This window comes from Ovis aries, chromosome X (genome assembly GCF_016772045.2).
Source record: "Ovis aries strain OAR_USU_Benz2616 breed Rambouillet chromosome X, ARS-UI_Ramb_v3.0, whole genome shotgun sequence".
Lineage (NCBI taxonomy): Eukaryota > Metazoa > Chordata > Mammalia > Artiodactyla > Bovidae > Ovis > Ovis aries.
In genome coordinates, this window is record NC_056080.1 from 108,592,017 (window position 1) to 108,605,746 (window position 13,730).

General features: G+C 36.5%; 1 protein-coding gene across 1 annotated transcript in view; it reads right to left on the reverse strand.

Annotated features, from left to right (window-relative positions):
- The window catches only part of TENM1 (teneurin transmembrane protein 1), a 900,209-nt gene that overhangs the window by 274,501 nt on the left and 611,978 nt on the right, over positions 1 to 13,730 (reverse strand). The window contains exons 10-11 of the mRNA XM_027963346.3: positions 5,267 to 5,466; positions 3,915 to 4,125 (exon numbers count right to left, since the gene is read on the reverse strand). Of these exons, the coding sequence (XP_027819147.1) occupies positions 3,915 to 4,125; positions 5,267 to 5,466 (411 nt within the window). The remainder of the gene's footprint in view (positions 1 to 3,914; positions 4,126 to 5,266; positions 5,467 to 13,730) is intronic.

A 13,730-nucleotide genomic window follows, 5' to 3' on the forward strand; every position in this document is an offset into this window, starting at 1 on the left:
TAGCACTCCTGGATTCTGACTTTTATGTTCTGGCCCATTACACTCATACTTCTCATAGGCACCAGTTTTTTCTTTTCAATCCAAACCATCTACTTCATCTAGTTTTACTTGGATAAGCTATTTCCAATCAGAAGGAAATATTCTAGTAAGTAGTCTTGATGTCTTCCACTGAACTCTGAGAATTCATAATGAGAGTTGAGAAATAGCATTTCTTCAATTGTGGCCTTTTGACCACCTACATCAGGAGGATCACCTGAAGTACTTAAAATGCAGATTCCCGAGCTTCACACCAGATTTATTGACTCTGTCTCTGAGGATATTAGTCATGCTCAGTTGCTCAGTGGTGTCCAACTCTGCAGCCTCAACGACTGTAGCCCACCAGGCTCCTCTGCTCATGAAACTTTCCAGGCAAGAACACTGGAGTGGGGTGCCATTTTCTACTCCAGGGGATCTTCCTGACCCAGGGATCAAACCTGCATCTCTTGTGTCTCCTGCATTGGCAGGAGGATTCTTTACCTCTAGCACCACTTGGGAAGCCCCCATCTCTGAAGATGCAGCTCAGTAATCTACATTCTAACAAATACCTCAAGTGACCCTGCAGGTGAAGACTGAATTAAAGCATTGAGAACTAGTGCCTCTAGACTTGGAATTCTGCCTTGGGCAGAAGAAAAGCAAGAGGAAAAACGTGGCATCTAGTCCATTTAGGGGATCCTTAGGAAGCTGAGAATGAATCCAGTGGCCATGTTGGATGGCTATCCTATCTACAGAGGAGATTGTTCTTCTGACATCCATATGAACACATCAGATTCTTTTTTGCAAGTTTACAATGGTCTGTTCTCTGATCCCTGTGCTAGAAAACTGAACTGGATAAGACCTGACACATGGCATTTGCTGAAAACTGGGCTGGCAGGAATGTAACATTTGACAATGAGCTAACCACTTTTTAACTCATTAAAACATTAGTTATTTTCAGAAAATCATACCTTTATTTAAAAGATCATTACAAAAAGGCACAAAGAGTCTTATTTCTTTTCATTCAGAGATGGAACAATTATTATCTCTTTTCTTGTTTTGCTTTCTTGTACCAAAAAGAAGTGGCCATTCTTAAATCTACATTTGGATTTTCCCTGCCTTGCATGGTTAATAGGAGGCTATAGAGGAAAATTTCAAAGGTAAATATATTTGAATTTAATTTCATACCAGGTCGTATTGACAGCTTCATGGAAGCAGCCTTGTGGGAATGTAGCTACCGGAGAGAGAAAATGTTTAATAAAATTTGCTATCAAAATAAATAAAAATCTCTCTGGCTTATTGACTATCTAAGAATTGTCCCGAGGCCCGTAATGCTGCACAGAGCTTAACACCTGCAATGCAAATGAGAAGAGAAGGCAATGGAGGAGGTTTTGGAAGCTGCCACCTCCACTGGGTATCAAAGAGACATTGGGATAGCCTAGGGACTCCAGAAGAGGATGGCTACAGCAGAAACACATAAATAACTAGTGATGAAAAAGAATGTGCTTTTCTATTTATAATGGCCTGCAGGAAGTTTGTCTTCTATCTTTTAAATCTTACTCCAGAATCACTTCCTAGACACCAGTTCATTAGAGTTGAGAATTATTTTAAAGTTCTATGATTAAAACCCTGTTCTTATGCTAGAGCTTTGGGATCTGCATCTGTGCTGATGATGGGTTTTGTTTCTGGCAGATTTTCTCACGGGAGAAACCAAACCTAATGAATAATCCTATGGAACGAGAATGTTCTAAAGAGCAGGGGCTTGGAATCAGAGATATTGAGTGTCACCAATATCAATTTTGCCACTTGCTGGCTGTGAGACTTCTTTACTCATCCCAAGTCTCTGATTTCTTATTTGTAATATAAGTACCACTATACCTATGCTAGGCTTGTGATGAGAATCAAACAAGATAACTGAATGTAGAGTGCTTGGGGCAGAATGTCACTCCATTAATGGTATATATTACCATGTTATTGAGCTGGTTGGTGAAGACTTTGGCTTATTCATAACTTTGTCCATGAAACTAGAAAATAACATATAGTAATACAGGCTAGTTGCTCGCCTATATTAGTCACTCAATAAATGGTTATTATGCTGTTTTGATCCCTATGAGCAGACCAAATATAGTTACGATCAATCCAACTGATTATAATATTACCACATAATAGACAAAGGAACAAATATATCATCCTCTTTTAACAATTACAAAAACATAAAAATAATGGGGAGAATTGAGAGTAAATAATTTATATACCTTTCACATTTTGGAAAATTTACTTGAATTCTCTTTAAGTGAAATTGTAGGAGAAATAAGAAACAGACTTGCATAAGGAAGAAGCAAATATGTTGTTGCATATGAAACTAAGAGCTTAATCTCTGGATAATAGGAAATTATATATCAAAGGTTAGGGTCTTTGGGAAAGGAATTAAGGGACATGAAAAAAACTCCAAGCGTGTTTCTGGGTCTATTGATTTTTGAAAGGTTAATAGCTTGGTTAGTGTTTTAACTTGAACTTAGGGGTAAGGATAACAGGAAGAGAGAAAATCCTCTTCACAAATGTTTTAAGTCTTCTAATTGCTCTGATTTCTTAGGAGAAACTCAATCTCTCATATCTGATTAGTCTGCATTATCAAAACTGAGTCTTGGTGGACAAATATCATGAAAGATGCAATTGTTGAATTTGCCCCTACTGAATCTCTGAGAAGCAAAACAGTGTCATGACTTAAAATATATATATATATATATATATATATATATACACACACACACAATTTAACAAACACTTTGTCTTTTGAAGATGTAAGATCAGTGGAGCTTTTCTCTAGGGAAAAATCATTGGTGCATTTTTATTGCCTTTCTGATTACCTTAGAGGCAAGTTTTTAATAATCTGTGGCTAGAATACCATTTTATACTGACAAAAGGTCTTCAGCATCAAGTAAAAATAGAATATAATTGTTATAAAGAACAGATGGTATATCTATTAACAATCAAAATGATATCCTAAACATATGGTAGAACAGGTTAACTAAAGGATAAAGTGGTGAGAGTTGTATAGAAAACTGACAGCTGTAAAATATTTCCCCTTCTTTTAAAAGACATGTGTTTCACGAAAATTCACACAGTAAAATACTGTGTCTATGAGTTGTATACTCTTAGGGCTCTAAATTTGCTAAAGAGCTCAGCTTTATTCATACAAAGGGTTATATAAAGGCAAATGATTTCACCTCCCAAAATGACAAGAGTGAGCTCTCTCTGATTAACTAGGGTGAAAATGAGTAAGAGTGTGTGTAGACATTGTACTGAAAAGAACATTCTTTAATAGGCTCTGAGCGCAGTGAACAAGTCATTGTGATGATTTTTAAACTAAACAGTTCTAAAGAAAGAACTCTGAATGACCCAAGTTATTATCCTTAAGACTCTTCTCTATGCTCAGGTTGTATTTTGCAATCTTAATGTTTCCAGAATCAGTTGTTCTAAAGAAGAACTGGACTGATGCTAGGTTTTCCATTTCAAAAAGGTATTTATTTGCTTTTTCTTTTTAAATAGAACTTGAATTAACAGGGCTTCTCTTGCTCATTTCCCTTCTTCATGAAGGTTTTCATCTATGTAGTCTCAGTAATAGTGTTATTCAGGGTATTATTCCTGTTGAAAACATATAAAAAAGAGCATGGCAGGTATCCTAAGATAGCCGCAAATAATGGAGCATTTTAAAAATCTTAATCTGCATTTAAACAACATTACTGACAACAACAATGTAAACCTGTCTCATTGTGACGTATCCTGAGTAATGACTTTAAGACAGAACGAGCAATAAGCTTCAATAACATCTGTATCACTTTCATCATTGTGTCTTTCTGGAGTTATGCTGTCAATTCAAAATCATAGCCAAGGCAGCTTACCAATTGCTGTAGTTAACACAAATACTTGTTCCATCTTTTTTCCATCATTGTAAAATGCCAGATACCAAGGCCCTTGGTCCATATATTCTATGAAACCTGTTTCCTGCAGTGAGGTTAAGATTAGGTTCCGAGGAGAATGCTGGGTATCATCAGAGCTCTTGGAGTCCTGTTTGACTAGTTGTTTTCCATCCATTAGCTTTACAAAATCAAACTGGAACAAATGCAAACATAGATATGAGCCACGACTTTTACCTCTAGACTGATAAACATCTCTCACATCAATTATGATACTTCATACTTCTTTGCTCTGAAAGTGGGCAGAGTGGGAAAAGAGGCAATTCATTCTTAAGTACATCTAAACCCCAAAGCATATTATTAATTCTGAAAACAAAATAACCCTTCACAATATTTATAAATGTTACCAACCCTTCAGTTTTAGAGTATTAAAAATGATTGTTTAAAAATAATAAAGCAAGATATAGAAGAATTATTTGGTATTATGCAAGAAAATCTTGATATTTTACAAAAAGTATCTGATAGAAAATACTTGAAAATAGACATTTCCCTTGAAATGTTACCATGATCGTCATTACAAATTAAAAAGTTTTTTTTGGTTTGAAAACTAATAAATGAATAGTCAAAACATTCACCATAATGTACTACTTTTGTGATAACACAATGAAATATTCAAAGACCTTGTCCTCTTTTCTTTTATCCCTAATCAGACAAGAACATGGCACATGTATCCCAAGCCCAGGATGGTTACCATTCCTTATGCTACTTAGATGGAGCAGGGCCTCAAATGGGTTTGTGTAGGAAGAGATAAGGGAAAGAAATTAAGGGAAATGAAGTGCCAAAGGTTTCTAGAAGGGTCTTGTAAACCATAGAGGTTTTACATATTTAAGTTTTTCATAACAATAATAAGGAACATGTTTTACCTACAAGACAAAACGTGCCTTTTTGACTCATTTCCCTCTTGATTTGTATTCCTTTATTGAGACAACAGGTCAGGAATGTATGGAACCAGTGGAGGGGTGGGCAGCAAGACTAAAAAAGAGGAGGGGGCTGGGAAGGCTCATGACCATCCTGTTCCAGGAAGCAGAACTTCCGTTGCAAGAATATTTTCTTAAACTTCCTTTTTTTGAATCTGTTTTGCTAAATTCTAGTTGTTATTGCTCAATAGCATCTTTTTTATTTTTCATTCGCTTGACTGTGATTATTCTGGATATTTGCTCATTACAGAATTGTCTGCCATCACCTTTGACTCCCACATACTTTGCAAGTCACAAACCCTGAACTATTCATCCTGCCACTCTCTGAAAGGGTCAAGAAATATCTACAATATCAAATACCTGAGTGTGTGTAGGTGGAATGTTTCTTCTGCCATAAATTCCCAGCAGTGAGTCCTTGGCTAAAGAAATATTGAATTTCAGATATATAGGATGGTGGATAGTAATCTGAAAACGCCAGAATAAGCCAGGTGGAATGGTCTGCATGACCTGTGCACCAATGTCAACTTCTCCAGTGTCTATTGCCCGTCCCTTCTGAAACACTGGTTTTAAAAATAAAGAAAATTATTCATAATATTAGTCAGTTGATAAAACAATGATTTTTAGATTTTCAAGAGCATATATATCAAATCAGACTTACTCAGCTCTTCCTTCTTTTTCACCCCACCCATCTTGTAAAACCTTATCCAAATTAACGATCTCTAAGGAGTCCTTCCCAACCAACCACTGTTATCAGTCTCTCCTTCCTCTTAAGTACTATTGCACTTATTTCCATCATTTGAGTCATTTTAACCATTATTTACTGAACTTTGTCTTGGTAGCTGTAGGAGATACATACAGCTGTATAGGAGATACAGCTATAAGTGAAAGGTAGTCATGTCCGACTCTTTGTGACCCCATTGACTATAGAGTCCATAGAATTCTGCAGCCCAGAGTACTGTAGTGGGTAGCTGTTCCCTTCTCCAGGGGATCTTCCCAACCCTGGAATTGAACCAGGGTCTCCTGCATTGCAGGTGGATTCTTTACCAGCTGAGGTACCAGGGAAACCCCAGGAGATATCTCCTTTATGATGGGCTTCCTTGGTGGCTCAGATGGTAAAGGAGATACAAAGATGAGTGAAATAAAGTTCTTGCTCTCAAGGAACTTTGAATATATGATAGAAAAATAGGGCAAATATGCAAATAGCCACATTGTAAAGGAAAATACTTGCATTGGGTATACAAAATAAGGAAAGGTATTTGATCAGAGGATACTCATCATTCCTGGCTGTCTGAACCCCCTTTATATTCTTCTGTTTTCTTCTTAGCACTTATCACCACTTAATATAACATATGTTTTACTTATTTCTTGTTTATCACCTGTTTTCACCTGATAGAATATAAAGTCCATGAGGCTGTGGCTGTTCTGTTTATTGCTTTATCTCCAAGAACCAGAAGAATGTAGTTCTGTGATCAGTACATATTTATTCAATGAATAAACAAATGAGTGAATCAGAAAAGCATATTTATGGGAAGTGGTACTCAAGATGAGCCTTAAAGGATGGAAAGGATTTCAACAGAGTTGAAGAATTTTTTTTAAATTTATTTATTTATTTATTTTATTTATTTATTTTTTATTTTTTTTACATGCGATCCCAAACATGAACCCCCCCTCCCACCTCCCTCCCCATAACATCCCTCTGGGTGTGGGGAAGAATTTTCCATGTGAAAGGAACAGCTTGAACCTAAACAAAGAGAGACTCTATAAAGCTAAGGTGTAGGTAGAAGCAGCTGGAAGTAGGGTTAGAGGGAAAGGATGGAAGGCGAAGTGTATCTGATAAGGCATTAGTATCCAAAATATATAAAGAACTAGTACAACTCAATAACAAAAATGCAAATAATCCAATTTTTAAAAATGGACAAAGGACTTGAGTTATATATTTTCCAAAGAAGATATATTAATGACCAATAGGTATATGAAAGATGTTTAACATCACTAATCACTGGGGAAATGCAAATCAAAATCACAATGAGATATCACCTTACTCCTGTTAGGCTGGATATTATCAAAAAGACAAGAGATAAATGTTGGTGAGGATGTGGAGAAAAGAAAACCCTTGTGCACTGTTGGTGGGAATGCAAAATGAAAGTGAAAGTGAAAATTGCTTAGTCATGTCCAACTCTTTGCGACCGCATGGACTATACAGTCCATGGAATTCTCCAGGGCAGAATAGGTAGCCTTTTCCTTCTCCAGGGATCTTCCCAACCCAGATTTCGAACCCACGTCTCCCTTATTGCAGGCGGATTCTTTACCAGCTGAGCCACAAAGGAAGCCAAAAATAGAACTACCATATGATACAGCATTGCTACTCCTGGGTATATATCCAAAGAAATTGAAATCAGGATCCCACATTCATTGCAGCATTATTCACAACAGCCAAGATATGGAAACAACCTGAATGTCCTTCAGCGGATAAATGGATAAAGAAGATGAATCTGAAGGGCATTGTGCTTAGTGAAATAAGGCAGACAGACAAAAGTTGATTTCATACAAACAAGAATAGAATGCTGGTTGCCAGGGCTGGAGGGAGGGGGGAATGGGGTGATATAGGTCAAAGGAAACAAATTTTCACTTATAAAAAGTTCTGAGGCTCTAATATACAGCATAGTGAATATAGTTAATGATATGGTAATATATACTTGAAAATTGCTATGAGTAAATACTAAGTATTTTCAACCACACACACACACACATACACACACACACACATGAGCTGACATGTGTTAATGATGTGAGGTAATAAATGTTTTCATTATCTTGATCTTGGTAACCATTTTCCAATATATATGTATATCAAGTATCATGATGTATACTTTAAATATATATGACCATATTTGTCAATTATGCCACAATTAGGTTAAAAAAATCACATATTATCTGGGAAGTCTAAAGCTGGATTATCCTAAGGAATGGTACAAATATCAATTAACTTCAGATTACTATAAATTCAAAAATCTTATTGTAATTTTAAGCATAAATACTAAAAGATAAAAATTTATTTTTGAACTAGCATAGAGAAAATAGTACTGAGATAAAAATAACTTATTCTAAATGAAGACAAGAAAGGGAAGACAGACTAGATGCGTCAATTAGAAAGCATGAGGAAGATGGAAGATAAATTTCATATATCTATATCTTTACCATCTGAGCCACCAGGGAAGCCCCATATATCTGTGTGTGTGTGTGTGTGTGTCTGTATTAGTTGCTCTCAGTCATGTCCGACTCTTTGCAACCCCATGGACTGTAGCTCGCCAGGCTCCTCTGTCCATGGGATTCTCCAGGCAAGAAAACTGGAGTGGGTTGCCATTTCCTTCTCCCATATATCTATATCTATCATTAAAAATAAGGAGTCATGAACCAGACATCTGTGTTAAACAGTAAGAACCACCAATCTGAATGAAGAAGAAAAATCTAATTATATATTTCTTATGAAAAAATCTAAACTATAAAGATATTATTATTTATAATAATTATAACAAAGCAACTTACTATATATTATTATACATACAAATTATAATATATTATATAAACAAATTATTATATAATAATTACTATAATAATAATTTATTATTTATAACAATGCCAAAGAGTGCTCAAACTATCACACAATTGCACCCATCTCACATGCCAGCAAAGTAATGCTCAAAATTCTCCAAGCCAAGCTTCAACAGTACGTGAACCGTGGACCTCCAGATGTTCAAGCTGGATTTAGAAAAGGCAGAGGATCCAGAGATCAAATTACCAACATCCGTTGGAATATCGAAGAAACAAGAGAGTTCCAGGAAAATATCTACTTCTGCTTTATTGACTATGCCAAAGCCTTTGAAAGAGATGGGAATACCAGACCACCTTACCTGCCTCTTGAGAAATCTGTATGCAGGTTGAGAAGCACCAGTTAGAAACATACATGGAACAATGGACTGGTTCCAAATTGGGAAAGGAGTACGTCAAGGCTATATATTGTCACCCTGCTTATTTAACTTCTATGCAGAGTACATCATGCAAAATGCCAGTCTGCATGAAGCACAAGCTTGGATCAAGATTGCAGAGAAAAATATTAGCCTCAGATATGCAGATGACACCACCCTTATGGCAGAAAGTGAAGAAGAACTAAAGAGCCTCTTGACGAAAGTGAAAGAGGAGTGAAAAAGTTGGCTTAAAGCTCAACAGTCAGAAAACTAAGATCATGGCATCTGGTCCCATCACTTCATGGGAAATAGAAGGGGAAACAGTGGAAACAGTGACATACTTTATTTTTTGGGCTCCAAAATCACTGCAGATGGTGACTGCAGCCATGAAATTGAAAGATGCTTGCTCCTTGGAAGAAAAGTTATGACCAACCTAGACAGCATATTAAAAAGCAGAGATATTACTTTGCCAACAAAGGTCTGTCTAGTCAAAGCTAGTCAAAGGTTTTTCCAGTAGTCATGTATGGATGTGAGTGTTGGACTATAAAGAAAGCTGAGTGCCGAAGAATTGATGCTTTTGAACTGTGGTGTTGGAGAAGACTCTTGAGAGTCCCTTGGACAGCAAGGAGATCAAACCAGTCCATCCTAGAGAAAATCTGTCCTGAATATTCATTCAAATGACTGACGTTGAAGCTGAAACTCCAATACTTTGACCACCTGATGCGAAGAGCTGACTCAATGGAAAAGACTCTGATGCTGGGAAAGATTGAAGGCAGGAGAAGAAGGGGACGACAGAGGATGAGATGGTTGGATGGCATCACCGACTCAATGGACCTGCTGCTGCTGCTGCTGCTGCTAAGTCACTTCAGTCCTGAGTTTGGGTAGACTTCGGGAGTTGGTGATGGACAGGGAGGCCTGGCATGCTGCAGTCCGTGGGGTCACAAAGAGTCAGACACGACTGAGCGATTGAACTGAACTTGAACTAAACTGATAACAATAAAACAAATTATTTCCCCAGGAAGAAAAGATGCTTTCACTGCGGTGGCCCAGGTTTAATCCCTGGTTGGAGAACTTAGATCTTGTGAGTTCCCAAGTAACACTCATGTTTCTTGGTCTTCAGCGCACACACTGAGATGCAAGGTTCTAAGAACCCTGGGAACCTAGGGGTGAGGGATGCAGGAGGAGAGAGTCAAAACTCATAAGTTTGAGTGACTTAGTAGCAAAAACAGGAAACCTATAAAGAGCTGGTTAGTGTGAGAGAATGTTAGTGTATCAGGTCTTTATTGTTTGTTGTCATATTTTCTAATTATTTCTGATGTGCTGGCTTAATATAAGTTTCTCTGGGATTCTTTGTTATGTGGTGGTGGGAACAGAAGCACGTGGCAAGAATTGAGTTGGCCTTGGTTTTGAGCAAGGAGGATTACATCTCAGGAGGGCAAGCTCAATTTGGCCTTATTTCACACTGCCTTTATATTTTTCATCCATCAACTCCTTTTCCACACCAAACACAGTTTAAAAACACACATGGTCTCTGTCCTTTGTGTTCACCAGCTATAAAATTAACAGCCCATTAAGAAACACACCTGCAGTGGCTTTATTCAGAGGCCAATGCCTTGCAGCTTTTAACTCCCTAAAATACCTCCATTATTGCTTTTTCTGTTAAGGCCAAGAGTAATAACTATTTTAAGAATGTTCACTGTTAACTGTTAATAATAGATTTCAAATGCAATTTTGAACATAATTATGTATTACAGGACACATAATTTTGTGAAATTGACATTTATAATAAAATACGCCCTTTGAGATCATAAGTGACCAACTGAGGACCTTATTTTTCAGTGGAAGTTATTTTTTCCACGTGAGACAGAAGTTTGGTCCATAAAGGGTTGATTATACATTTAACTCTCAAGGTCCTGGAGCAGACAGATCTCTTCAATGAGCAGTACTTAACAGACTATATTTATGTGGACACTTCTATTCTCAACTTAATGTTCAGTTTATCCAACTGCTAGCCTCATTAGGGGCTTTTATCACTGGTTAAAATGCATCATTTGGCCATGCAAACAATATTATACATATAAGACAATTTAAAATGTTTTAGGTTCAGCAAATAGTATTTTAAAGGTGCTGAAAATGGTCTCCAATGAATGCAGATGTTGTCATTTTTAAAAACTCAGGACAAAACTGGCTGATGGACATTAACCTTTTTTTTGACATTAACCTTTATATATGAGCCTTACCAAATGCTATAGTATCTCTCTCTTCTGCATTTTATAGCATCATATATTGTATAAGGCCACTTTAATGTTATTCAATAAATCAAAAGAAACTTGTGAAGTTGTGTTGTTGGAGTTTCCTGGTTTTTAGAATTACTAAGTATACAAAGCATATATACATGTCATCTATAAAATGATTTTAAAAGAAGATGGTCTTACCCTTTGAGAACTGGTATCAAAGTTAAGACAAGGTAGTTAGAGAGACAGGGTAACATGAATGAACATGTGGACTATAATCTAAATAAAAATAGCAAAGCAAGTTTTTTTGCAGATTTGGTATTAGAAAAATTCTCACAGCTTGCAGATACAAAATTTCTCAGCCCCTAACCTTTTAGAGCTTAGCGCATCAGAAAGGAAAGTTATCTCCCTGTTAGCAATTTACTTCACTAAATAGACTGCTCCATTTTCACTTCTCTCAAAACTATAATGATTATTGGTTAATTTATTATTTCATTAGTTTTTCTTAATGTAGTTCAAAGGGGAAAACCAAAGAGAAGGAAATTACATGCAAAAAAACAATATGTAGTGTGATTTCATGATGAAATTCTGTATCAATATAGGTAAGTGGAATACTTTTGGACAAACTTTACGTTGACTCTGATTCTTCATTTGCAAATCGTCAGTGCCAGAGTTAAAATATAGCACTAGGGTACAGATTTTGTAATATTCATGTTTTAATTGCCATTTAATCAGTTATTTTACTGAAGTATATCAGAAGGCTCTAGAAGAACATATTCTCTAATAACAAATGCCTCCTGCACAAATTCAAGAAGGGCAGAGAGCCACGGATTATATCAAACTGTGAAGTACTGTAGTTATCACAGTCTCACCAATATCCACCAATTTAGTTTGAGCTAAACACTCTCTTTATAGGTTGCAACACAGGCATCAACTGCTGAGTAGGAAAAATACAATGGCAGACAGGCCAGGTTGAAGGGTGGCAAACTGGTGATGCAAAGGAAAAGGTCAATCTACCTGTAAGATTAAATAGATGGAGGAACTGGTGACAGACATCAGGTGTAGTGGTTCTATTGACTAAACCAAAGTTTCATTGAGACACATACCTGAATACTAATAATGTGATTATAATAGTGTTGTTCTTATAAGATAGGTTGTTTCTTGCAAGAAAAACTATGACAAACCTAGACAGCATATTAAAAAGCAGAGATATTACTTTGCCAGCAAAGGTCCACCTAGTCAAAGCTATGGTTTTTCCAGTAGTCATATATAGATGTGAGAGTTGGACCATAAAGAAAGCTGAGTACTGAAGAATCTATGCTTTTGAACTGCAGTGTTGGAAAGACTCTTGAGAGTCCCTTGGACAGGAAGGTGATCAAACCAGTCAATCCTAAACGAAATGAGTCCTGTATATTCATCGGAAGGAGTGATGCTGAAGCTCCAACACTTTGGCCACCTGATGCGAAGAACTGACTCATTGGAAAAGACCCTGAGGCTGAGAAAGATGAAAGCAGGAGGAGAAGGGGACGACAGAGGATGAGATGGTTGGATGGTATCACCGACTTGATGGACATGAGTTTGAGTAAGCTCTGGGAGTCGGTGATGGACAGGGAAGCCTAGCATGCTGCAGGCCATGGGGTTGCAAAGAGTCAGACATGACTGAGACTGAACTGAACTGAAAAAGCTATATTCTAGACATATAAGTGTGTTTATTTTTTTAATATAACTAGACTGCATTCAATGATTCTGTGCAAAACTCAATGGGACATTCCTAGAAGAGATTGATGCATGGTTATTTACAAGATTCCACTACCAGGTCCTTGTGTAAAAATCACTAGGTAAAGGCTATGGTTGTGCCCATAACAACAATCTTACAGTCTTTTAAAGACATTTGCAAATTCCATAAAAAGTATCTAAGCTAAGAAAGTACCACTTTAATGGAAGGGGATGTTGTCCAATGATATAAAAAAGAAATAAGCCTTAAGGTCCTGGTTCCCCTTCATTTCATCCTATAGCATGTTCCAAACCATTAAAAGACACAGTCAAATGGCTTTGGTACGGTCTTTCACCTGAATTAGTCCTAGTGTGTGTCTCATGATTTAAGTACCATCTTTTCTGTGTTCTTTCAAATATAATAAGTGTTTCATAGTAACAAATCATTGTGAAATTTAGAATATTTGTGCTTGGAGCAAAATAGTTTTATTCCCAGTGATCAAAAGGTGTTCAGAGATGAAAAGGAGACAGTAAAAAACCTATCCTGTCCATCTATGTGGCTTTGTATAATTTTCCTTATGTGAACCATTCAAGAAAAAGATGTATTCAACACTCACTTTCCAGATAGTGTATTACACATGCCTTTCATATTGTTACACCCAGTAGTAGGCAAGAGAAAGAAAAGCATGAATGAACTTTGGATGTAGTAGGTGCTTGGTAATTGCTATTTTAATAAATTAATAAAATAAAATAGTAATCTTGATAATTTATTTAGTACTGTTGATCATTTACTTTGACATTTCAGTACAAGGTTTGGTGGGAGGAAGAATTGAAGTCATCTACACATATAGATCTTTGGGAATTAACTGTGAATAAAATATGCTTAAAAATGAAATATCTCTGTTTTACTGA